This window comes from Pogona vitticeps, chromosome 14 (genome assembly GCF_051106095.1).
Source record: "Pogona vitticeps strain Pit_001003342236 chromosome 14, PviZW2.1, whole genome shotgun sequence".
NCBI classification, from domain to species: Eukaryota; Metazoa; Chordata; class Lepidosauria; order Squamata; family Agamidae; genus Pogona; species Pogona vitticeps.
This window is the reverse complement of record NC_135796.1, coordinates 5615259-5641070: the sequence shown is the minus strand read 5'-3', so window position 1 is coordinate 5641070 and position 25812 is coordinate 5615259. Positions and strand designations below refer to the sequence as shown.

Sequence of the window (25812 nt, the reverse complement as noted above, 5' to 3'; positions counted from 1 at the left end):
ATCGCTGGTTCGCTTTTTGTCTGAACCAGTGTTTGGCGCATCCCAGGGCCCCCCCTCTGGCGGATGTGGCCTCTGAGTAGGCAACCGCCGTCAGTGTTGGGAAGCGCCAAACCCCTGTTCCAACGAAAAAGGAACCAGCACCAACCTCCGGTTCACGCCCACCTCTATTTCTGATTGCAAAGCTTTTGCTCTACCATTAAGGTGCCAACTCCCTGTAACACGTTAAAAAAAAGAATAACTGTAACTTAGAATTATAAAACAAAGCCAAGGAGTAAGAGCAGTTAAAAGGACAGAGCTGATTGGGTCTGGGTAAAAGATGGTGCACCCAAATTATAAAGTGATTCTCAATTTTGATGTTTCTCATGGACCCACATAGATATATTTCTTTTTAAATTATTCCTTACATTCCTTACTTTCCACAAATGGGGCATCTCATCAAAGGCTTGAAGAGGCCCAATCCTGTTTGGCCCTATTTTTGCACAAGCTTCAGAAGTGGAGGTGAAGAGGGCCGCAGCATCTTCATCGCTCGCCTCCGTCTCCGTTCTGCATCCTGGCGACCCACAGGCAAACCTCCTCAAGTGTCTCATCCAGCCTTTCAAAGCAGGCACTCAAAGCTGTGGGCGCTTGACCTCCAGAAGGGCATTCAGACCCCCGAGAGGTGTTGGTGGCAGTTGCATTGCTAGGGCAAGAGGGCAGCTATCCAACTCCTGTTTATCCTTCCTGCTCCTCCTGGCCCATTACAGGGCTGACCATCATGGCTGCCAGGCTTCCCAAATACCCCTCCTGCTTACAGCTGGCAAGAAGCATGATGCTAAGCTAGAGCCTTCCCCTGGCTTCACTTCCAGTCCTATTCCAGGGCTGGGATTCCAAGAGAAAAGTTTCCATCCTAGCTACCCTTTCTGAGTAACTCCGAAGGGCAGGAGACTTGATGATGGCAGAGGCCGTCTAAAAACTGCTGAGTTAATGCTGTAACTGTAAAGCCAGGCAAATGGGACCTTGTCAGTTTCCAAATGGAAGAAACTCCCTCCAATGGAGCAGATCTGGGCAAATTTCTACTGTCAGCAGAACTGACTCTCCTAGATTTTTGGCTCTTTTAAAGGCATTTAATGCTGGGTTTATATAGAGACATTGGAGAAGGGTACATCTGACTTCTTAGTTTTCTGTGCTAAACTGTGTTTTTTCCTTCATAACTTGAAAACTAAGAGGTAGGATGCAGACACTCAAAAAAAAGGCACAGATGTGTTTATGCCTTCAAACATGAGTCACACACAATGCAAAGCAGGGAGAATACAATGAAGAGGGGAAACAGAAACGTGATGCACACTCTCCTGTATACATATTTATTAATGGGCTAGTCAGGTGCTTCTTTGTTCCACCCCACTTTCAGATCCCTGAGTACGGGAGGTCTACTACCTGGCTGTATAATGTTTATTCTCTGTCCCACTCCTTGACTCAGTTAAATTTGCATTTATATAAAAATTCCTGCATTGCAACCTGGTGCCTCTAATCTTACTCCTCATGTTTGTCCTTATTGTACTGCTTATTCACTCAATTGGGTTTTTTTTTCCAGTTTGCGTTGTCTGAGACATTATCTTAAAGGTCCACTGGGAGGGTTGTTGTTATATACTGTTAAGTTGCTTCTTACTTATTGGCAACCCTACTGAATTGATGACCTTGAAAATACTTTATCATAAAAAGCCTCACTTAGCTCTTCAAACCATGGTTTTATCCTATCCTAAATTCTTAACAATACTAATACTTATGCTAATTAAGCAGAATTCCTAATCCACATATTGAAGTACTTTGTTTAATATTCTAGATGTCACCAGACCAATGGATCCTTATGCACCTTTACAAACAATACATCGTATTTCCTCCCAGTTTATGTTTATTTTCTTGACTGGCAGTTGAGTCTTCAGTGTAAAGCAGCAACCCAGAATACTCTCATTTTGAGAAGACATTGCCTTTTGATTCAATACATGTACCACATTTACATGATTAGAAAGCACTCCTTCACAAATTACAAAATCAAAGTATGCAGAGCACAACAATGTAAAACCAGATCTTATCCTTCAGCACAATATATCATGGCTTTAGACAATCATGTTTATAGATACCTATCCCCTGTTACATTTAGACTACTACCTTCATCTCAGTGACGACTTAACAACTGACATCTCACCACTGAGCATAAAGAAGCAACATTACTGGATATTTCCTGGAACAGCATGCTTCTTGGGAGAACAGATTCGCATAACTACCGTTTTGTTCAGTTTTAGAAGTATAAACTGTTACACGTGTTGGTTCTCAGGCTACCGAAAAGGCTTAAGAAGAATCCCTTGCCCTACCCACATCTACCTTGTTACCCAAATCCAAACCCTTTCTTACAGCAATTGCATTAACTGGACTACTTGTGGGGAAGGATTTTACCTGGGGAAAACCTTCATTCTGGACCCTCTCAAATAATGCAAGCCTTATTTTGTTCATGTCCATACTTGTACAGACCATTTTGGGCTGCTTTACTAGAACCCAAGGATGTGCCAACAGCAGTAAGATGCAAAATAGGATTGGGTGGAAAATCTTACAAAAAACTAGCATAGTGTAGTGGTGTAGAGTGATAGGCTAGAACTCGGGAGACCCAGGTTCAAATCTCGGCTTGACCATGGGAAACCCACTGGGGGAAAGGACGGCAATGGCAAACCACTTCTTGAACATCTCACATATCAAACCCTGCTAGGATCAGTTTAAGTCGGATACAACCTAATGGCACATAACAAACACAGACACACCAAAAAACACCCTACTTGCTCAGTAAGAAATACGATCCTCTACAACATGTGGTTCAGTTAGGAAAATGGGAATCAAGACATCCTTCATCATCTACTTCTTATCCACCTCTGGCTTTTTTTCATCTTACTTTCCACTTATTTTTGTTCCGTGGGGTGTGTTGATTTTTTTAGCACTATATTTTATAAGCTGCATGGCATTTTATATGGTGTTTCCTGACAGATCCATATTTTAGGGCCATTCATGGGTATGTGTTTAGATTATAGCACATGACAACTCCAGAGATATGAGGGATGGGAGTGTCTAACTTCTCTAGCGCTTACAACAATGTCACTTCCAGTTTTCTCCTGAGTACATTATACAAAGAACACACATTCCTTACTTTAAAAAAACATTATGAAGAATTTAACAATAAAGTTTTTGCTCTGCTTTTGTTGATGTTTTGACCTATTGTTTTTTTTTCTGTTATTGGACCATCAACACATGTTAGTTTCCCATGATATTCCTCAGAGAAACAGTTTTCTCTCAGGCCATGGGGGGGGGGCAATGTCTTCACAGGGGGTCCACAAAAGCTTGGAGAAATGTTATGATCTTTTGCAGTTAAAAGAAGACAAAATGAATGCAAGAAAGAAAAGGAAACATAGAACAACTCTTAATTTCCCTTGTTCATTTGTGTAAAACCTGGCTTTTCTGACCGACCGCCTCCATTGAAAGCAAACAAAAGGAAAAATCAGTTATGACAATAACGGTTTGATAGCAAATAACTGATATTTTGGCGCACGGTGAGAACATGCAAGCGAATGAGGCTGAGTGACTGAGGCCACGTACAATGTCTCGCTACTGCACAGACAGTCAAAAGCCACGGGAAGAGAAAGTCAAAGTCAGTCAGCATCCGTTTCTGTGAGTGTTTGGACAGACTTTGTGATTGTGTTTCTTCTTTGATTTCTGCAAATAAAATCCTTTGGTTATTGTCAGGTAAAGTGGCTTTTCAATATTATTGCAGTGAATTTCGTAACAATACATTTTGGCTGAGCCTCATCACAGACTGCAGGCTGAGTTTGAGACATAAAAGAACTGATGATGTTGATGAGGGTGCACCCTTTGGTTCAAAGCAAAATGAAGCTTCCTCCAGCCATCTTAAAAAGTGTCACACTTATAGCAAGGAATATCTGTCGATAAGACCCTTCATGAGAAACATTAACTAAATATTTGATGCACTTTAGGGTTTTAAATCTTAAGTCTTGATGGCCAGTGGCAACAAAAGATATTTAAAGGGAGTCCATGGTAAAGAAACGGTTAAGAATGACTGCCTTAGTGGGGAGAAAGCAGGTTTCATAAGATTAAAAATATGGTATGCAGATTTTGCTGCACATTTAGCAACATCAAATGTAGCAGTGAGCTGAAAAGGGCTAAGTAGATTACTGCTAGACTCATTCTAGAATTTTTTTTTTTTTTAAAAAGCAAAAACAAATCAAGGAGAGAAAATCATATAGTGTGTCATCAATGCACTATATAACACAGATCAGTTTAGTGCTGTGGCATCACAATGAGGAAGTGCTGCAGTTTGCCGCCCCCCACATAGACAGGAGCTGTGGAATATCCCAAATTAAAAGACAACTTCAGTGGGGATCTGAGAAGTGAAAGGGACACTTATAAAAAAGGTATATATATTACAAAACAATGTACTCCAATTTATTCTGTCTAGACAAGCCCTCAGTAAAGGGTAGCACATCCACACGTTTCAAAACAGATCCATAAAATGATCTTTATAGTCCATTTTGTAACAAACTATCTTTCCATGTGTAAAATGTTACTAATAGAACGGGAAGTGCAACACAAATGTGCAAATCTGGAACTCCTCAAGTAAGGCACTGGAACAGTCAAATAGAAAATGAGAACATCAGCACACCTTACATGAGCTTCAGCATGCTTAAAAGCACATTCTAAATGGAAACCTACATAATCCAACAGATGGAGAGGTATGCGTAGACAAAACCAGGAACAGTTGGCACCATACAACACCAGACTAATAATCTTCAGTAACTCTGTGAACTTCAGCATCTCACAAATCAAGTAATGGACCTTCGTCTTTGCCGCCTTTGTTGTACAAAATCTTTTGTAATAAAATATTTCAAACTCTGACAGAAAACTTCCCTCTTCCTCAAAAATTAAAATGTGTCATGCCATGATTTGCTGCTCAGGAGTCTGTGGAGGGGTGCTTGAATACTCCAGGGCTCCCAAACGTATTCAATGGATGGGTATATTTAGATTTTTGAGAAAATATAACTGGGACTATTCAAAAGTGGCCGCCCCAAGGTGGTGTGCCTTCACAGAAATGCAAACCGATGAGGCCGGAAGACAATTAAACTTGTTCAAAAACCTAAGCACAAGGCAGAGAACACAAAGCCATCCTTCTGAATTCGTATTTTCTGCTCCAACAAATCACCCATTTCATTAAAAAAATAACATGCTAACTAATTTCTCCCAAACCCTCTGAATGTAAATTAGTCCATTAAATTGATCTTCTCAGCTTTTCATCACTCCCAGATCACAACGAAGGACAACACAGTCCGCAGTACAAACACACCTTCTCTCTCTTATAGGATCGCACACTTTCACGAAGAGCCTTTCCTTCCTCTCTCCTCCAGGAACACACCGTTCAAGTCTGGCTGTCCCTCTTTTTTTCCCATGGGGCCAAGGGAAATGCTGGGAAGGAAATGATGATGATGGAAGTCAGGTATGTTGCTCTACGGTAAATGACAATGATACCGATATGGGTAATAATCGAGGAGTGGTAATGCTGGTGGAAAGCAAATGTCTGCGAGCATGCTGGTTATTTGGGTCACCGCTCACCGCAAGAAACATCTCAGGACCAGACCGTTCATTGTTTTTATCTAATAGATAAGTTGAATATCCAGCTTTTATCCAAGATATTTGAACGATACTGCCTATGGGTAAAAGACAGTGTGCCTTTTTGTGATTTTAGAACGTATCTTCCTTTGCTGTAGTTGAAAACAAAACAAATAATGTCTCTTCCCGTTGCTGGTTTACGGTGAGGGATGGGTAGCCCTGCTTATACGCCTGCTGCTGCTCAGCTCTTTCTGTTCCGGGAACAGGTGGTTACGAGACGATAAACGGTTTTTAAAGCGCTAGGAGACATACAAGCCGCACTTCTGAAATGACAAAGTTTTTGACGGCGTCTGGTTGCTTTTTGCTCATCGCAGCTGACTTGGAACATTTGACGCGCCGAGCGGAACAACTCTTGGAAAACAAACAACCGATTAGATTTTCATGGCCTCCTAGGGAACACATCCGTTTGGCAAGTTTTTATTATTATTATTATTATGCTTCTTGTGGATTTTCCAGAGCCTCTTAGATAAAATATGTAGGATATGGCCAAGGCTCTTCGGTCGCAGATGAAAACAAAAGGTGGGCCTGCTGAGTGCAGCCATCCTAGCCGGTCTGATGTTTGTCAGAAAATCTTTTGCCCTAGGTGGCTTTAGCGAAGGATTCTCCCGGCTGCCGCCAGCCCCCCTGCTTTGAAATCTCATTTTACCCAGCCCCACTCCATAAGTGGTACTGTATAAACTAAACAGAAACATCTGTGCAGGGGCTAGAGCTGGGGCTGATTGCCTTTTTAAACTCCTCTCAGTGCCTGAGGCGTCCATGCTCAAAACTCTCTCTCTCAGTCAAGCTTATGAGCCAGAACACTCCAGTGTCGTGCTTATGTATTGGGGAGAACATGGAATTAGCTTGAGAAACTCTGGCGTGTGTGTGTGTGTGTGTGTGTGTGTGTGTGTTAGAGAGAGAGAGAGAGAGCAATGAACACAAGCTAATATCCCCTAGTGCAAGCCAATTTTAAATTTAGTTTATTTTTTATGCTTTATGTAAACCACCCAGAGTAGACATGTTCTAGAAAGGTGGTATATAAGTTAGTTAGTTAGTTAGTTAGTTAGTTAGTTAGTTAGTTAGTTAGTTAGTTAGTTAGTTAGTTAGTTAAATAAATAAATGATTAAATAAATAAATAAATAAATAAATAAATAAATAAATAAATAAATAAATAAATAAATAATCGAGCAAGCAAGCAAGCAAGCAAGCAAGCTAAAAGAATTGCACAATAGACACCAGCCCTGGAATCTGTCAGTATCCAGTCACACGGAGAAAAGTACAGTAGTATCAAAACGAATGCAAATGATTTGGGCAGTGGTGCTCCAGTCTGGCTATTGTTCTGATGCGTTTGCAGTCAAAAGATTTTTTTTTTTTTTTGGTGGGACACAGAGGTGGGGTGGGGGGCTCTTCTTGTGCTACTACACCAACTTGTGGAGATACCTCACTAATGTTATCTAATATCTTTCAGCAGGGCTAAACCTAGTCACTGTATAATACTGCCCCGTTCTGCACATGACACACCAAATCAAATTTATAGGGATAGCATTATTTAATACATTTCTCTCTCACTCACTCACTCTCTCTCTCTCTCTCTCACACACACACACACACACACACACTTTTCTGTGTGAATAATGATTCCCAAACGGTTCCATATCATTGCAGAATATACAGTGGGTTTCTCTTGTATCAGTGAGACACAACTGAATCAAAATAAGATAAATGTAACAAGACAGCTTTTAACAATAAAAATCCACATATACTGGGTTAGATGGGCAGGTACTGTGACCTCGTATAAGGTAGTGCCCTATGTTCTTATGGGTTGGACTTAAAAGACAGTGGGAAGATGGCTCCAGTCCTGTCATAACATGAAGCCAATTAAATATAGACTGGTTTTAGGCAGTGGAACACAAAGGCCAACACTTAACTAAAGGCCAGTCATCAGTAAATCCCTCCTTATTTCTCTCAGTTGGATTTACAGCCTGATTATGGACTGTCACTCTCATGAAACATGTCATTTGCCCTTTACTGACCCTGTTCCTATGAATGAATGTGCTCAGGCACGCAACCGGTCTGCTTCTCCCTGGCTGGTCCTGACACCACAAGCAGCTAAATAATCCAGAAATGCTTGCTCTGAATGGCTTGAGGGGACTCAGGATCCCGGCCTGATTGGACACAGTAAAGCAGCTAAATTTTGGCCAAGGAGCTGCTTGTGCTTGGAGAAGGAACCAAGCAAGAGGAAGCAGGCTAAACACCTTGGTATATATGGCCTTGGTGTATATATACATGCACTGGTATATGTACTCAAATACAGTCACAGTCCTAGGTTTACAGCTTGGGGGCATGCCCTCATCCAGTTTACATATCCCTCTTCTTTACTGTACTTCCTTGAACCAATGTTTCCTCTTTGCAATGACTGTTAAAATATTATTCTGTCTTGGAACTCTCTGCTGGTTTTGTATTCCCTTGTGGTCTCTCTATTCTTCATCCAAGTCTGTGTGCTTTTAAAAAGATATGTTCTCTGTTCTGCTCTGATGATTATGTTACAACTCTTATCAGCCTCTGTCCTTTTGGAGGGCAGGGCATGTTGGCTTCTTAATCCTATTATAAAATACAGCTGTTTTCAACCACCGACTTTCCTCTCTGCCTCAGTATGAAGCAGCAACAGTTTATTTTCCAATCACTAGTGCTAAAGTTATTTAAATATCCAAGTAGTGTTAAATGGCAAGCCAACAGCACTTTCAATATATTTAGTGGTATCCTCACTAAACTCACACCATTTGAAAACAATCAGCATGCCAGCTCAGCTGAGATAAGCAAGAAGACGTTCTTATCCTGTGCCACAGTGTTAGAAACAAACAAACAAACAAAAACAACAAAACAAAACTATGCTGCTTCACCTGACAAGTGGTAATACCTATTGACACCAATGTCAACTAGCTCCTGTCTGAATTCAGAGTTCTGACCAATAACTGTAGGGATGTCAAGCATTAAGAGCAACCTGTATTGATGTTTTGTAGTATAATGGCAATTAAAGTGGGTTCCCAAGGCACTATCTGACAACTTCCCCAAGACTGTTCTCTTAAAGCAAACTTCATTAACACTTTCACATGTAAGCGCAGATATTGAAAGCAGAACATAATGACTTTTATTCTTTTAGTGTTGAGTTAAAGAGTTCTCTGTGCTGCTTGTTTCAATTTTAAAAAATGACTGCAACTGCCCATCAGTTCTAGTTGGCACAATTAATGCCAATTGGGTTGTAGACAATGAACATCTGGAAGGGGCACCATTCCCCATCGCACCCTGAAGGTCATGAACATGCATCTCTGCAGAAAAGTCATTGCAAAGCAAAGAGAAGACTCCAGCAAGCCAGCTAAGGCAGAAGCAACAGGACATCCTATTATCTAGTGAAACCTGTGCCAGCAATGCCTTCTGCAGCTTGGAAAGAACTATGCTTCCCATTAATTAAAATAAACTGAGGCATAATAGGCAGACCAATTCAGCCAAGTCCTCCAATTTACTATCGTAACGACAGAAAGCAGCTTATTAAACTGCAAGTGTGGAATTTTGCCTAGATGCACCTGGAACTCCAGGGCCAGAGAACTCTTAGAACTGGACCTCCCAGACAGCAATAGAAGAGATCACCTCTTCAGCAGCCCCCTCATGCTGCACAGCAGATGGGGTTGACAGTCACACAGAACTGAAGGGAGACCTTTCTCCTTTATGATCACAACATTATGGCACCGTACAACTACATGGGATCCCAAGAGTTATTGAGTCCATTATGGCACACCACTGCTTAAGAGTTCTTCCTGTGTAAAAGCCATGCACAGACACAACAATCACACACTCTTTATGATCTATTTCTGCTCAAAGAGAAGGAGGGCAGTGAGAAACAGCCAGAGATGTGGATCCGAGAAACGCCATGAAGATCAAAGGTAAGCCTACCGTAAAGCATCAGCATCTCTTCAGGCCCTCTGGAAGAGTTCTGCATGCTTGACATGATCCATGGGGCTTGATCGTTGTGCATGTACCTTCCCTTTTGTATCCCTAATGCCTCTTAGAGACACAAGTCCAGAGAAGTAACAGCACAATTGCTTTTGGCAACAGTTTCACCTTAAATATTGTCAATAAACTGTCAAAGTAGTATACAATCCCTCATACTTCACTTTTATGCACATACTGCAAGTAACTTTCAACAAGTGTCGTTCTTATTCGAAAATGAAGTTGAAGCTAAGAAGTACACATGGTGCAGTCTTCCAAATGTATTCACATGCCCGTCCCATCCTGTTTGTAAGATGAATACAAGTCTTTCTCTCCTTCATTAGGCCTTTCAGTGCCATAAAAAAAGATTATCAAAATCTCAAAAACAAGCAAGGTTATTATATTTTATTTATTTATTTATTTATTTATTTATTTATTTATTTATTTATTTATTTATTTATTTATTGTATTTCTACCCCGCCTATCTAGTCATTTTACAAGGAGAATAAGCCACTTCAATGTATGCATGAAGCCATATCCAAAATTTAAGACAGAAACAAGTTATATGAGGTAGGGGATAATAGGACTGTGGTATAAGAGGAAAATTAAATACGGGAAGTACCATGATAGTTGCATCATTAACATCATCCACTTTACGCAACTGTAGGTGGTAAGATAAATAGCCTGAGCAGCAGGTAAGCAAATTCACACATGTAGCGTGATAAGGAAACACAGCTCATTCATCTTCAGCAAGCACATCCTTGTTTCAGACATCTCTTGTAAATATAACATTACTGTAATACGATCTAGATGGGGCTGCCTATGGAAAGTGTCAGGAGACTTCAGAGGGTCCAAAATGCAGCACCCAGATTGTTGATGGGGTTGGTTACAGGGATCACACAACCCCCCCTCTTATAGCGCCTCCACTGGTTGCTGATCCAGGCACAATTCAAAATGCTGGTTCTAACCCATAAAGCCCTAAATGGTTTGGGTACAAGCTATCTCAAAGACCACATCTCCCATTATGAGCCTGCTCCAGTGCAAATTTTAAACCGATTGTCAAGCCTTACTGCTTTAAATGTATTTTCAGTATTGCTTTTGTTTACCATTTCACAAGGTGGTATTTTTTGATCCTTTTTAATATTTGTATACGTACATTGTTTTTAACTTTAAATATTATCTTTTAATTATGTAAGCTACCTTGAGACCTTTTTTTAAGAAAGAAGGAGAGAGATAATATTTTAAATAAATACATAATTCCAGTCTTAGTCCTCAACCAAATACAGAAGACCCACTGAAACAAATGGAACCTTAGTGGGTCTAAGTGTAGTTGGCATAAAAATAATGTACCTCAGAGATTCTGTAGGGGCTAACAACGCCTTGTGAAAAAAATGGCAGAGAACATTAGGATCTCACACCACTTGACCCTGTCCCAAACGTTTTGGGGTACGGGATGCATTGGGGGTGGTTAATAAGCAGAAGTCATCTCATGAGAAGACTTCCTGGAAAAGACCCTGATGTTGGGAAAGTGTGAGGGCAAGAGGAGAAGGGGACGACAGAGGACGAGATGGCTGGACAGGGTCACTGAAGCGAACAACACAAATTTGACCCAACTCTGGGAGGCAGTGGAAGACAGGAGGGCATGGCATGCTCTGGTCCATGGGGTCACGAAGAGTCAGACACGACTTAATGACTAAACAACAAATAAGCAAAGGTAATAATGTGTCACATCTATACAAGCACTTTATATGTACTAAAAATATGGAAAGTGCCCAGAGCAGACTTGTTTATTGTGCATGCTCATACACACTATAATTTCCTCCAACATGTTCCCAAGATAATGTTTAGTGGTCACCATACAAACTGGCCGACCATGTGAGTCTACAAGTGTGAAGTACATTAGAGGGCCTTCCCTGGGTCTTGTCATCATGAAGACCTTAGGCAGATGGCAAACGAGGAAAAAGATAACATACAGCCTGTAAGTTTCAGTCAAAAAGCCAAGGTTTCAACACTGCAATGCTATGATATGATTCTACGGGGACTTCATGGATTTCTACTTTCTTTGCTTCCGTTTTATTGTTTTTGATTGCACCTCCCTCTTGAAAGGTGGGATGTTTTATAATAAAATTAATTAAAGTAGAAGATTGCCCTATAATGTCCACTTATTACCAGAGGAAAAACAAAAAAAGAGTTGAGACATCTTAATGACCAAGAAATGTTTCCTAGCATGATTGCAAAGCATAGATCATTGTTACCCGGCCAAAGGCAAAAAGACCCCCTGCTCCCCATCACCCCACCTCCGCAGAGCCTTCTCTTCTCTTCTTAAAACCGACTTTTTGCTCTTCTGCAGACCAAAACTGATTTCAAAAACTCACCAGAGTTTGTGCTATGATCAAACTGCCACGGGGCTAAATCCAAGAGTTACTCCCAACCCCAGCAGACCCACTGAATGAACGGGACTCTTTAAAAGTCAACAGCTATGGCAGTCCCATTGACTTCATGTGCTAGTCCTCACAATTGGATTTATCTTCAAGGTTGTGTGTTGTTGTTGTTTTTGGCTGCAAGAGGCTTAAAAGGCAGCCATCGCTTTGGAAACTACATTAGGGCTGATAACCACTCCCGCCCGCCCCCCCCAAAAAAAAACGCAGTTTGAAGGAATGCAGATTTCCAAAGGGCGAAGCAAATGTGATCCCTGCAGCGAGTGCAAATGTATGAAATAGGGGGAAAAGGAGGAAAAAAAGGGGGTTACTTTTTTGAACTTACTTTCACTCGGTGCCACCTCCCGCTCCGACCCATGGCTCCTGCCTTCATCCGAGGTCAGAATGAGGGGCACATCGTCCTCGTCCGGATTCACAGCCATGCTCTCCCCCCCTCTCCCCTTCCCCGGTCCTGCGCTGCTCCAGGCAATGTCCTCCCCCCTTTTTAAAGCCGCCCCCCAACTTCTCGCCGCCGCTTCGTCAAAGATCAGGGACCCCTTGCAGCCTCGCAGCTGTCCCGGGAGAAGACGGCGTCCATCTCCGCGGCCCCCCGGCCCTCATTGGAGCCCCCCAGGCAAGCTCGGCGAGGTCCCGGGGCGCTTCGGGGGGGAGGCGGCGGAGTTGCCGGGAGGAGGAGGAGGAGGAGGAGGAAGGCGCATCCAGCCCCCGGTCCTCCGCCGTTCCCTCTCGGTGCCGAAACTCGGCCGGCGTCTGCCTCTGACCTCGGCAGCCCTTCCGACGGAGGAGGAGGAGGATCCCAGGAGGAAAGGGAGGCGGAGAAAATAAAAATATAATAGGGATAAGGACAGGGGGTTGATGTGCCATGGCAGATAACGCATACTGTATATTGTTACCCAGCCAAAGGCAAAAAGACCCCCACCTCCGCGGAGACCCTTTCTTTTTCTTTTCAAAATCGACTTTTTTGCTCTTTTGCTGACCAAGCTGATTTCAAAACTCTTAACAGAGCCAGAAGGGAGGATTTTTACGACCGCCACCTAAGTCAAAAAAGACCCCCCGCCCCACGCTCCCCATCACCCCACCTCCGCGGAGCCTTTTCATTTTCTTTTTTTAAAAAATCCTTTCTGCTCTTCTGCAGACCAAGCTGATTTCAAAACTCTTGTTCAAACAGGGCAAGAAGGGTGTTTTTTTTACGACCGCCAGCTAAGTAACACCCCTTGCATCCCAAATCCGCACCCTTTTGCGCACTAAAAATAAATTTAAAATAAAAGACCGGACGCTTTTTAGCAAGCCTCGGGAGAGGCTTCATATTGCGCCCCAACGCCTTCGTTAGTAGAAAAGGCTTGCGGTTTTTGCAGCCAGCATTGGATTGGGAGTTTGCACACATACTTCCCAACTCCTTCCTTCCTCAACGATTAGTAAAAGGGTTAAAAGTCAGGTCATAATTTTAATGGCACTGTTGGAGTTTGATTTTGCAGTCCCTGACCCTCCCTCCCTCTGTAAAGAGGGAAAGGCACTTTTTCCAAACGCCGTTGGTCCAGGCAATTCTGAACAATCCCCCTTGCTTTCAGCATCATCTTAATAACATTTCTCCTCTTGCCTTCCTATGCAAAAAGTGCAATTATCCCCTTAGGCTGCGATCTTAATGTAACCCACTTGCTTGGGAGTAACTCCATGGGTCTCCTTTTTGAGTAGACAAACTCAGGGCTGTGTTCTGTGGTTTGTATCCAGCATTTCACCAGAATTTAGACCTTAGGGAGGCTCGCAGTTCTAAATCGAAGATATTACAGGAAAGGGTCAATCCAAATAATCTAGCATGATGAACCAGCTAATCTTGTTAAAAGATCCAAATAAGAACCGTTTTAAAAGCACAAGCAGGACAGCACTTCACATTAAAAAAACCCTTGCTTAGCAAAATCCTGCCTAACAAGGGCCCTCTTGCACATGAAGAATGCCTTCCTGAATATATGGTATATATGCCATACCTTCTACGCATATTTAGAAGGTATGGCATATACCAAGGTGTGTTGATCTTTGTATTCGCGAAGGCTGTTGATCTTTCTTGATCAGAGCCTTGATCTTTCTCCGTTCAAAATTAAAGCTCGAACACCACTCTTAATGTAGAATCAAGAAGGTAAGGAAAATAAGTATTTTATTGCAGGGCTTTAAACTTCTGAAAGACCTAAGATTGTCCAACCCATTTTGAAACGTATGGGGTAGGGTTTTTTTTTTCTTAACACGCACTGCTATCCTAAGAAGAGATCCAGGTTGAGTTGAAAGTTCCTTTTTTTTTTAACTACAACTCCCAGCACCCTCGGACAAATATTTCCCAGGCTCTGAGGATGATTGAAGGCCGGGCAAGACAACCCACCAGGGCCTCAATAATTTATTATTCCCCTCCCACCCAAAACACAGTTTGGTGGAACTTATTCCCAAGTAAAATGTGCTGCGTATCTGAAACCAGGACTTGAAAGAACCTGGGGACCGCCAAGTGTTGGACTACAATTCCCATTATCCGCGGATACAAGCCATACGGACGGGCTAATGAGAACAGGGTAGCCCAAAACGCCCAGATACTGTACACGCTTGGAGGAAAATTCTACTTCCGCCTGCCCTTCCGGAGCACAAGCCCACTACTTAAGACAGAACCGGAAGCTGTACGTATCTCTTCCGGGTTTGCGTCGTTTGCCTTTCAGCGTGACGCCGACATCAGGGGTGCGCATGCGCTTCTCGCGGAAGACTGGGGATTCTACCATAGAGGTGGTTTGAGCTAGAGTGGCATCCTTTTGCTCCCACAGAAATGAGTGGGGAATTCTTTTTTTTTTTTAAAGACTATTTCTTTTTGTTTATCTGGAGTTTAGCGCTTGGGGAAAGTATGGGTTTTGGGGGTCTAACTCCGCGGCCTTGCTGCCTAGCAGATGTTGAGAGTTGTAATCAAAGAAATAACTTGTTTTGGGAGCCCCAAGCAAAAGCGTCACCATGATTTCCATGGGAAAGGTTGTGTTGTTACTCGGCTGCAGGGGTGTTGATGGAGGACCCTTGGCATCCCAGGTTTTTGACTTCAACTCCCAGAATCCCCAGCCTGTATTGGCAGTGCTAAAGGGCTGTGGAGATCATAATCCAAAACCTCTGAAGTGCTAAAGATCAGTCCTTCCCTTGCCAGAAAGACGAGGAGTCCTGTGTAACCTCTTAGTACTTCTTCGCTGGTCACTCTCTCTCCGTCCACAGGCAAAGGGAAGCGGATGATCCCTTCCTTCGTTATGTGCCGATTTACAGCGCCATTCATAGGGCTTTCCAGGCGAGCCATTTAAGAAGTGGCTTTACCAGTTCCCCCCCACACACACACATACACCCAAGTGAGTCTCCTTGGCTGAGTGGGGATTTGAACCCAGGCCTCTTTTGAGTCCTAATCCACTACTGTATGCACGACTGCACCACATTAAGTATCCGAAAAATTATTTATTAGACCAAATAATTTTTTTAAAAAAGCCCTTGCCTTTGGATTGTTCAAGGACCACACCGCTTGCATTTTTTTTCCTTTTCCATTCAAAAAAATTCTTAGTATCCTGCAAAATATTTTACATGTCAAGGGCTTCGCATTGGGCACCAGCTTTTCTGGACTGCAAGCCCACTTCTTTTTTCTTTTTATAGCTGTTTCGGCGAAGTCCCCGATTATAGAAACATTCAAGCCTTTTTCAAAGCCACCTTTTAAAACTGAAAGCCAAGGCTTTTTGCACTACAACTCCCAGAATGCCCCGACGATTCTCGGAGCCCCCTCCCAATCATAAAGACATCCTCGCTCGCCTCCCTCCCTCGGGGCGCCTTTTCCAGCTGGCACGACTCGCAAGGACAGGCGCTCCGGGGGTTGGTTTTCGACCTGGGGACGGATTGGTCGCTGGAGGGACCGGCGGCTCCTGATTGGGGAATCCTTGCCTTCAAGGCCCGCCTCTTCCGCCGCAGCCAGGCTCCTCCCCTCCCAAGCTCTAGGCACGGTTGCCAGGCAACGGAGGAACGTGGCCTTGTTTTGACAAATACAAAACCCGGACAGAAAGGGTGATTTGCAATAATAATAACCTTTTTAAGGGAAAGGTTTGTTTTTTCGGTGAGTTTAATGGGAAAAGGAGGGGGAGGGGCTTGTAAACCCCCCCCCCGTGGGGATGGACTGCAGGACCCGTAAACCTTGGCCATTGTAGAGAATGGCGAAGGATGATGGGAGTTGTAGTGCACTCCCAGGAAGGGAGACCCATCCCAGCTCCCCCTAAGAGACTTCATTCTCAAAACTGATTGTATTGTCTTTTAATTATGTTAACCACCGTTTGTATACTCATTGTTTTCAACTTTAAATATTCTCTTTAATTGTTTGTAAGCCACCTTGGGTCCTTTTTCAAGGGGAAAGGTCGGTTAATATATTTTAAATAAATATATTCACGTCAGGAGATGTGTGCAGTAAGATTTCTCTCGTGATTTTTTAAAGCAGTAATCTCCTGAGCAAGGGCGGAGCTGAGAGCCTTAGACAAAAGGGTGGGATAGAAAGGAGCAAAAAAATAGGAATAATAATAAAAATATATTATAAACTGTACAGAAGTGGAGTTCTGTACAGAACTTACAGTTGCAGAGGTAAGGTTAGGTCCAGCCTCTTGTCCTTTTTATCTCTATCTTTTCTTTTCCCTCTTTTCCTTTTAGGACTTATTGCTTCTCACCCATTTCCTTATATTTTATATATCTATGACCAATGAAGAACTGGAAGTGCTGCCTTGTCTGCAGTTTTTAGTGATCCAGCAAAGATATTTCTTACCCATCCCAGGCTTTCACTTCTATATTTTAATCACATCACTATTTTAATTTAATTTGTTTTTAATTCAGAGGTAGAACAGGAAGGGAAAGTGCATATCTATGCATTTTTGTTCAGAATCTACTTCCAAGTACTGTAATGATATCTAAGTGCTTCTCTGGGAATCCTGTAATATATTTGGAATATTTATACCCAAACTCCAGGCTACTTAGGCTACTTAAGAGTGCCTGAAATTTAGAAGTAAGTCATAAGTAGGACGATCGAATCTTTTGGGAAATGTGATTGTACTGTATTGTTTTCTACTGTAAATAGCTTGGAATTTCTCACGGTACATCCAGAACAACATTACTGGGACTGTCCCATTAGAACTTGGTACACCATCACATATTATTGTCCAAAATATGCAAGAGAGTGATTCCTCAAAAAATGGCTATTGAAATATCCAGTCTTCTTGGATTCCTCAGGACTAAAATTACTCTTAAGCAATCTTTGCAAAAATTGTGTTGTAGATGTGGCAAATTTCTCTTTTAATATATATTTAAACTCTAAAACTTGACACAATGTATTTAGTAGCTTATGGGCTACTAAACCCAAATAAATGTGATCTATATAGCAATGTAATCATACTGTGTTGTTTTCTGCTGTACGTAGCTTGGAGTTTGGGCATAAATAGTCCAAAAAAAAAGAGATTTATACCTTATTTAAATATTTATATTAAAGCAACCTTGTAGGGTAGATCAGACTGAGACATTGTGGCTGCCCCAAGATTATCCTGTGAGTTGTATGGTTGAGTAGGGATTTGGACCTGGGTTTCCAGAGTCCTTATCCAAGTGATCATCTAACTATGATACCACCCTGGCTGTCTTAACAAGCATTTATTTATTTATTTATTTATTTATTTATTTATTTATTTATTTATTTATTTATTTATTTATTTATTTATTTATTTATTTATTTATTTATATCCCACCCAACTGGTATATTCTACCACTCTGGGTGGCTACCAACAAATACCTGTTTCCAGTCAGCTGACCTTGAGGTGCAGTGCAGATCACAAGCACTGGCAAACAGGCTTTGTTTTCCCCGCCGCAATGCAAGCAGCTCTTTGTTAGAACCAAGGTGCAGGCGGATGCAACCTGAATAGGGCTTCTTGAGGTCGGTTCAAAGTGTGATGTAGCACTTGGTGCAATCCTTACATCCGAATGTCATATTGAAGCTCAAACAAGCCTATTTGGTCTGGCTCCTTCTAGTGGGAATTTTTGATATTTGGAAGTCCAGTGCCATGGATTCTCAACTGGCCCTTAAAGGCAAAGAAAACACTTTCTATTTTTTTATAAGCAACGTAGTGCATCTACTACGCTGCCCTACTAGAGTCTTTAAAAATTCACTTTCTCTGACACTCCACCGAGGAGCAGAGAAGGTATGTAACTTGCCAATACCCTGAAGGGGCTTTCTTATTAAGCCACTTCACAATATTGGAGATTCCCACTGGAAGTACCCAGACCAAATAAGGTCACACGTGTTGAAAATGAATCAAACAGAGCAACCCTACTTGCACCAAAAAGTAAAAACTCCTGACAGTAGCTCAGAAAGGTATGGGTAGGAATGCTCTGGGGGTGGGTTGTGATGGCTGGAAAAAGGAATAAACCAACCTATCCTGTAACTTCCCAAATGGTAGGATAAATGCCATCTGATTTGCACCCCAAGTCTTTCTGAACTGCATTAATGGTTTGATTGTTACTAAATTGATTTCCTGACTTCAATAAGTAAGTTCTGTTTCTGTTCATGAGACAAGTGTTCTGACATACGTCATTTATGTTGTGGACTGAAGTAATCCACTGGTGGCAGCGAGAAGAAAATGTGATGTGGATCCATTGTGAGGGAATAATAAGCAGGGGCCATGTGGGTAAACGTTACACCTATCTATCCCCGTAACATACCAAATGGTAGGCTAAATGCCATTTAATTGCACCCAAAGTCTTTCTGAACTGCATTAATGGTTTGATTCTGTTACTAAATTGATTTCCTGACTCTGTGTTTCAGTGCTTCTCTTAGTTGATCTGCCTACTGTATTAAAGCATCAACATTCCTGATATAGAAGATAAAAGGTGTTTCAGACCTGCAAACTCACACTTAGCTGAAAATATGGCAATGGGAGAAATGCCCCAGCCATCCTATGAGCATATGGAAGAAAACCGGTCCAGAAGGCAGACTCTCCGAATGCCCTTGAAACTCTTGGATCCCGGCCGGTCGAAACTGACTACTGTGGAGACCAAGAGGATCATATCTGTGTTGGATGAGACCATCTTTAAAGTGGAGTTGGTCAGTGCATTTTCTCATGTTATTGAAAACCTCGAGGAACTTAGCCCAGCACTGGGACCTGAACTTACAGAAGCTCTTAAGGAACATCAGCGTCTTTCCAATGTTATGGAAGCTATTCTCGCGCATCTTGAAGAAGAAGGGATTTTGCAGAAGGGTACTAGCAAAGGGGTTGTGTATGGTGCTGAAGATCCAGCAGGACATCTTGATTTGCATACCCAAGGCTTAAGAAACTCTGTCCGAAATATTGTGCGCCTGTGCTATGCCAATCCCATAGCTTGTCAGACAGTAAGAGATATTGCCCACATGAGGCATCCATCAAACAGTCAGTTCATTAAATGCCTCTCGGACCTCAGAGGATTCTTGTTTGAGAGGCTTCTGACAACCCCGTTAGAAGAAAGAGAGAAAAATCAGTTTCTGGATGAAATCTCTAAGCGAGACAAGAAGAATACAGAGATGATAGCTGCTTTGGAGGAGGAACTGGCTGCCGCAATCCAAAATCGTGATGATGAGGTACAGAGGCAGAGGTCTGGGAATGCATTGAAAATTCTGTGATCCAGAGATAAGGAAAATTATTCTGGTGAACTACAACTCCCAGAATCCCACAGTTAGCACAGCTAGTGGGATTGTAGGAACTGCCGTCCAAAAAATCCTTTTCTCCCTTTTTTATTGGTATCTGATTGGTTGGCAATAGATTGCATGGGCTAATATTATTCAAGTGATATCACACTGGCCAAGGCACTGTGCCTTGAGGACACTTCTAATATTGAAAATAATGATTAAAAAACAAACACCTTTTCCCTGCTCAAAAACAGTTTGCCCCTAAGAGCGGTGCCACGTGTTCTCTAGAGCAGAGGTCCCCGACCTTTTTAGCCCCGTAGACCGGCTGGGGAAAGTGGGCCACCCCCCCCCCCCCCGTGCTCGTGCACATGCATGAAGGAGCGTGCGCTCTCTCTCGCATGGGTGCACTCGTGCGCGTGCACAAAGGAGTGAGGGCACAAACAGGCTGTATGGGGGGAGTGTGTGCGGGGGTGGGGTGGGGTGGGGTCTCTCTCCGCGGCCCGGTCTGGCTCAGGCCACGGACCAGCATTGGGCTGCAGACCGGGGGTTGAGGACCTCTGCTCTAGAGGGCATGACTGGCCATTTGGGATGAGAGGCATGGGAAGTCAAGGGGACTTGGGACCGCATTTGCCCTCGGGCCATTCTTTGCCAGTTCCCTGTGCCCACATGGACCTGCTTGATCTTATTACCACCGTTTATCTCTCCATCTCCCCTTTCCAGCCATGCAAATATTGTTGAGAGGGAACAGCCCTTTCTGCTTTCAGTGTGCTCTCCTTCAAGGTGTTTATATAGAATTCTGAAGCCAGAAGGAAAGGGGAAGCAGTTGGTTAGTATTCCATAGAGGGGAAGGGGTGGTCCTACTTGACGCAGTCAGATGCCCCCCCAAACCTGGAGCCAGCATTGGACTTGGTGGTGACACAATTAACTTTAGCTCTGACATCCAACTGACCCAGATTTCCAGAATGCATCTATCTACTGTACTGTGGCGGATCTCTTACTCTCCAGATCCCTGCCAGTCTTTTCAAAAGCAGTTCTCTGTATCTATGTCATCTTTTCAATTGACATATTGATGGCACAAAGTCGTTCACACTGACCAGCTAAGGTGGTCTTCAGATCTCCAGGAAGAATGCTGCAATCAAGGACCTTAAAGTTCGCTTGCACAATCTGTCCAAATGCTCTGAAAGCCAAACCCAGCGCCTCCGGACCGATACAGAGAAGCAACAGAAGGCAGAGCTGCGTTCATCCCAGACCAAGTGCTCCAAGTTACAGCAGGAGTTGAATCAGCTCAGAGCCCAACTGAATGCCCTCATCACTGAGGATCGAGAGTCAGAGCTGGCTCTCCGAAAGGTAACACAAAGGTAGTGAGCAGCAGGGATGGGACTTTCAGGTTAACCCACATTGAAGAGAACTGCGAAAAAGGCCCTTTCTTTCTTTCTTTCTTTCTTTCTTTCTTTCTTTCTTTCTTTCTTTCTTTCTTTCTTTCTTTCTTTCTTTCTTTCTTTCTTTCTTTTTCTTTCTTTCTTTTTCTTTCTTTCTTTCTTTCTTCCTTTCTTCCTTCCTTTCTTTCTTTCTTTCCTTCTTTCTTTCTTCCTTTCTTTCTTCCTTCCTTAATTTCCTTCTTTCTTTCTTTCCTTCTTTCCTTTCTTTCTTTCCTTCTTTCCTTTCTTTCTTTCCTTCTTTCCTTTCTTTCTTTCTTTCTTTCTTTCTTTCTTTCTTTCTTTCTTTCTTTCTTTCTTTCTTTCTTTCTTTCTTTCATGTATGTATGTATGTATGTATGTATGTATGTATGTATGTATGTATGTATGTATGTATGTATGTATGTATGTATGTATGTATGTATGTATGTATGTATGTATGTATGTATGTATGTATGTATGTATGTATGTAACTTATCTACTGCCTATATTGTCAGAGTCTTTTGTGGCTTTACATTAGGTAGCTTCTGAAATAGGAAATATTTTGGAATCTGAAAGAGAGGTTAATGAAACTTGTGGTTCTCTTATGTATTTTCTGTTTCAGATTACTCTGCTTTTTTGCCTTTTGTTTTACTGATTTGGGACAGATTTCCTCCATTTCCATTATAGTTGGCTGGAGTGGTCTCTTGCCTGCCCTTCATCTGATGGACTACTATCAGACTGACGCTGTGAAAGCTATTGAGACCATTCTCCCCAATACATAGCAACGAGCCATCTGAATGTTGACAGCACCAACGGCAGCAGTCAAGATAGTCTACAGCAGAGGCTGTCAACCTTCGGTCCGCAGCCTGGTGCCGGTCCATGGCCTGAGCCGGACCGGGCCGTGGAAACAGGCCCGGCCCCCCCTGCACACACTCCACTCCCCACAGCTGCTTTGTGCACACACGTGCGTGCCAGCACCAGCTTGAGCACCCACGTGAAGGGGTGGGCGGGCGAGGGCGTGCAAGAGCTCATGCGCAAAGGGGTGGGGGAGCGCACACACTGGCATGCACGTGCACGCTCCCCCACTACTTTTATGCATCCACCCAAGAGCATGCCTGCGGGTGGGTGCCCCGCCTTCCTCAGACGCCGAGGTGGTCTGCGGTCCCTAAAAGGTTGGGGGGCGCTGGTCTACAGGATGACCTCTTATGCTCCCTACTGTTCTCTAGGCAAGAGAAAATCCCGTAATCTGACTTTTTTTATCAGTTAGCCACTGTAGACCATATTGGCTGCTGTCCTTAGTTTTGAAAACATTCAGGTTGCCCTTTGCTTTTTAAAGCTTGACATCCTATTTTCTAAAAGAAGTCCTCTCACCTTTTGAAATAAAAAAGGGAGAGGGGTCAGAGTTAGCAAAGATTGTCACTGGAATCCAAGGTCAAAATAATCCATATTTTGTAAAAGAAAGACAGTGAAGGAAAAATGTGTAGGAGGAGAGCCTTATAGATACCACAGACCACCGAAAAGGCAGAAAAGAGGGCACTCAATCAAGTCAAGCCTGAACTCTCACTAAAGCAAAAAATGAGTAAATTGGTGCAAGGCACCTTCGTGCTTTCAATAGTATGTTTTCTCATAGAGCTGTAAGAGACCACTGAGGCCATCCAGTCCAACCCCCACCACCACCACCATGCAGGAACATCCATCAAAGTACTCCCGACAGATGGCCATCCATCTTCTCCTTAAAAACCCCCAAAGAAGGAGACTCCCACCACCCTTCAAGGCAGACTATTCCACTGCCAGACAGCTCTGACCATCCGGAAGTTCTTCCTAATATCCAGATGGAATCTCTTTTCTTGTAGTTTGAATCCATTGTTCTGTGTTTTAGTTGTGGAGCCCTGGAAAACAAACCTGCCCCCTCTTCAGCCTTTCAAATATTTAAACATGGCTATCATGTCCCATCTCAACCTCCTTTTTGTAAGGCTAAACATTCTCTAGAGAAAACCTAATCAGGTATTTGACTTTTACTTCCCTGGGGGAAATACTTCCTGGAGTGTAGTGATGTTCCAGAGCAAATGAATGGAACCGTTGGCCTTCCAGTATTGTTGGACCACAACACCCATAATCCCTTGCCCATGCTGGAGCTTCTGGGAGTGGATGTCTAAAAAACATGTGGAGAGCTACCAGCACAGAAGGGCGCTGAAGGCAGGGATAAGCAAAGTGTGGCCATCCAGATGTAGAACGGCGACGTGTACCGGGCTAAGGCCCCAAATCAAGTACTGCTGGGATTTGCAGTCCAGCAACAACTGGATGGCTGCACTTTGTCCACCTCTAATCTATGCCTTTTCCTGGAGGAAAAAGAAATCCTGCTGATGACCATAGCTAAAGGGGTTTGCTGTCGAGTCCCAGCCATCTGTTGTTTTCCGGTGCCAAACTACCAGAATCCTTACATCTGGCAGGAAAGACTGGAATCCTAGACCAAAATAAATATTCCTTACCTACTGCTTTGGCTTTACCCTGAACAGGTGATGTGTAATGCTTTGCCTATCTTATTTATCTTAGAAGAAATACAAAGTGGAGATGGAGATTGAGAACTGGGTGCAGAAGTATGACATGGAGATGCTGGAAAAGCAGGTATCGTTCTTCTGGAAGACATTCAGTGTGGGGCTCCTTCTGACTCATCAGTTTTGCCCTTAAGAGGTTGACATAGCAAAATCTCTGTCTCTGATGGAAGATGGCTCTTCCCTCCATGTAGTTTCATTTCCTACCTCCAGCATTGCCTTCAAAAGCAAGCTGCCCTTTTGCTCTCCTACCAAATTGGCTTTCAACCTGGCTCAGTCACCCATCTCATCCTGCCCAATGTTTTACCGCACATCAGATGCAGCCTACGGCATGACAACCAGCTACGTACTGCCACTCTTCAGCATTAGATAAATTCATGTTGGTTGTGGGATTCTGGGAGCTGTAGTCCCTTGGAAAGTATTTCCTGACTTTGTCACTTTAACCCTCTGCTTGGGGGCTTCCTACAAACAGCTGCTGGGCTGCTGTGGGAAGCAGGATGTGGGGAACACATATGCCTTTGGCCTAGCCCAGCAGGGCGCTTCTTCGGGTCCCGACCTCCTTTTCTTCAGCCCTGGGTTGTGACGCAGACAACACCACAGGATCCTGCAAAGGCCCTTGGCCAGATTAGAAGGTCATGGGTCTGTTTTAAGTCAGGGAATGAGAAAAGGGCTTGCCTTTCAAATGGGCAGTCTTCCCTAGTTGTTGAGTTAGCCTTTTCTTAGCTGATGGCTTGCAGGGAGATCAAATTCTGGGTAAAAGGGGCCTCCAGATGTGCTAGTGCTGAGGGTCAAAGGGTGGCCCTTCAGAGCTTGCTGGACTGCAGCTGCCAGTATTTTTCTTCCTTGGATGTGCTGAGCCCATCTATGGGCGGGTCCCGTGTCTTCTACCTCTGCTTTCAACTTACCAATATCACAACCTTTCTCAATCTGGTGCCCTCCAAAGTGCTGGGCTACAAATTCCATCATCCCCAGCCAACACAGTTGATGCACCGAATTGGAGAAGGCTGACCTGTCACATGGGCAGTAGCAAAAGAAATGTCCAGTATCAAAAATAATCCAGAATTTTTTGAGTGTTCAAAGTGTTTTGAAGACCTCTTCCCAAGGTAGTCCTTGCACCACAGCTGGCATTATTAAATACAGATGGGATACATGATATGCCTTCTCCTACCTCAGGGGTGGGCAACAGGCAGCCTTTGATTCTGCTAGCTAGGAGCCGGGGAGACTAGCAGTCCAACATCATCCAGAGAGCAGTTGGTTGCCCAACCCAGCTGTAGAGGCTGCAGGACGCCAGTACTTCAGGCCCTATTCCATTCTTAACGCCCAGATTTTGCTCCTTCTACAGGAGGAGATCGAAGAGATTGAGGCAGCCTACATGGTGGAGAAGGAGCAGCTGGAGGAGCTGAGGGAGAAATTTGCCCTGCTAGATCAAGAATACAGCCAGATCAAAGAGGAGAGGAGGGTGAAGCAGGAGCAGAAGGAAAAAGCCGAGAAGGAGCTGGCCATCTTGGTCCGAGCCGCCACTCTCATCCAGGCCATGTGGAAGGGCTACCTGGTGAGGTCGCTCTTGCGGACCAAAAGGAAGAAGAAGGGCAAAGGGAAGAAGGGGGTGAGGAGGTGAGCCTCCGCCTGTTCTGGGGTCTTCGATGCCAATGGCTGAGCCTCACTTTGATCATCTGAGAAAGTCATGTCAGGCTCCCAGTAAACGTTTCATCACTTTTATATTTAATAAAATGTTTTCTCTCTTTCTCTGTTTGTGTGGAGAAGATGTGAGTAAGGAATCTTTTTTGGCCCACTGGTCCTGGCCAGGAATCTGAAGACGTGTGCGTGTGTTTGTGGAGGGGGGGGGGGATGATAGAGTGCAAGCAACACACAAGACAGACCCTGCCCCTCCTCTGTAGGAATACCTTTCAAGTATTTGAAAAGTGCTATCCTATCTCTCCCCCCCCCCCGGTCTTCGTTTCTCAAGGCTAAATATGTCTAGAAGACCTCAGTAGGAGTTGAAGGTTTGGTTCTGCTTGTGATATTTTACTGGTTTAATAAAAGTATCATTCACCTTTGTCTTCAAATTGGGTAGAAGTACCACACAGCTTTTTAAA

The 25812-nt window shown here is 43.5% G+C and overlaps 2 protein-coding genes across 3 annotated transcripts in view; one reads left to right on the top strand and one right to left on the bottom strand.

Annotated features, from left to right (window-relative positions):
- Positions 1–12694, bottom strand: part of TPCN1 (two pore segment channel 1) — a 64066-nt gene extending 51372 nt beyond the window's left edge. The window contains exon 1 of the mRNA XM_072983517.2: positions 12424–12694. Coding sequence (XP_072839618.2) covers positions 12424–12520 — 97 coding nt within the window. The 5' untranslated portion in view covers positions 12521–12694. The remainder of the gene's footprint in view (positions 1–12423) is intronic.
- Positions 12695–15982: 3288 nt separating this feature from the next.
- On the top strand, positions 15983–25462 carry DRC10 (dynein regulatory complex subunit 10). 2 transcript variants are annotated; one of them, XM_072983140.2, is made up of 5 exons: positions 15983–16197; positions 18931–19719; positions 20881–21125; positions 23718–23789; positions 25059–25462. In XM_072983140.2, exons 2-5 carry the CDS (start codon positions 19033–19035, stop codon positions 25117–25119), a joined length of 1065 nt encoding a protein of 354 aa, XP_072839241.2. In that variant the 5' UTR covers positions 15983–16197; positions 18931–19032; the 3' UTR covers positions 25120–25462. The 2 variants fall into 2 exon arrangements, with proteins under 2 accessions (XP_072839241.2, XP_072839240.2); XM_072983139.2 differs by having other exon boundaries at positions 16054–16197; positions 20881–21114.
- Positions 25463–25812: the final 350 nt, after the last annotated feature.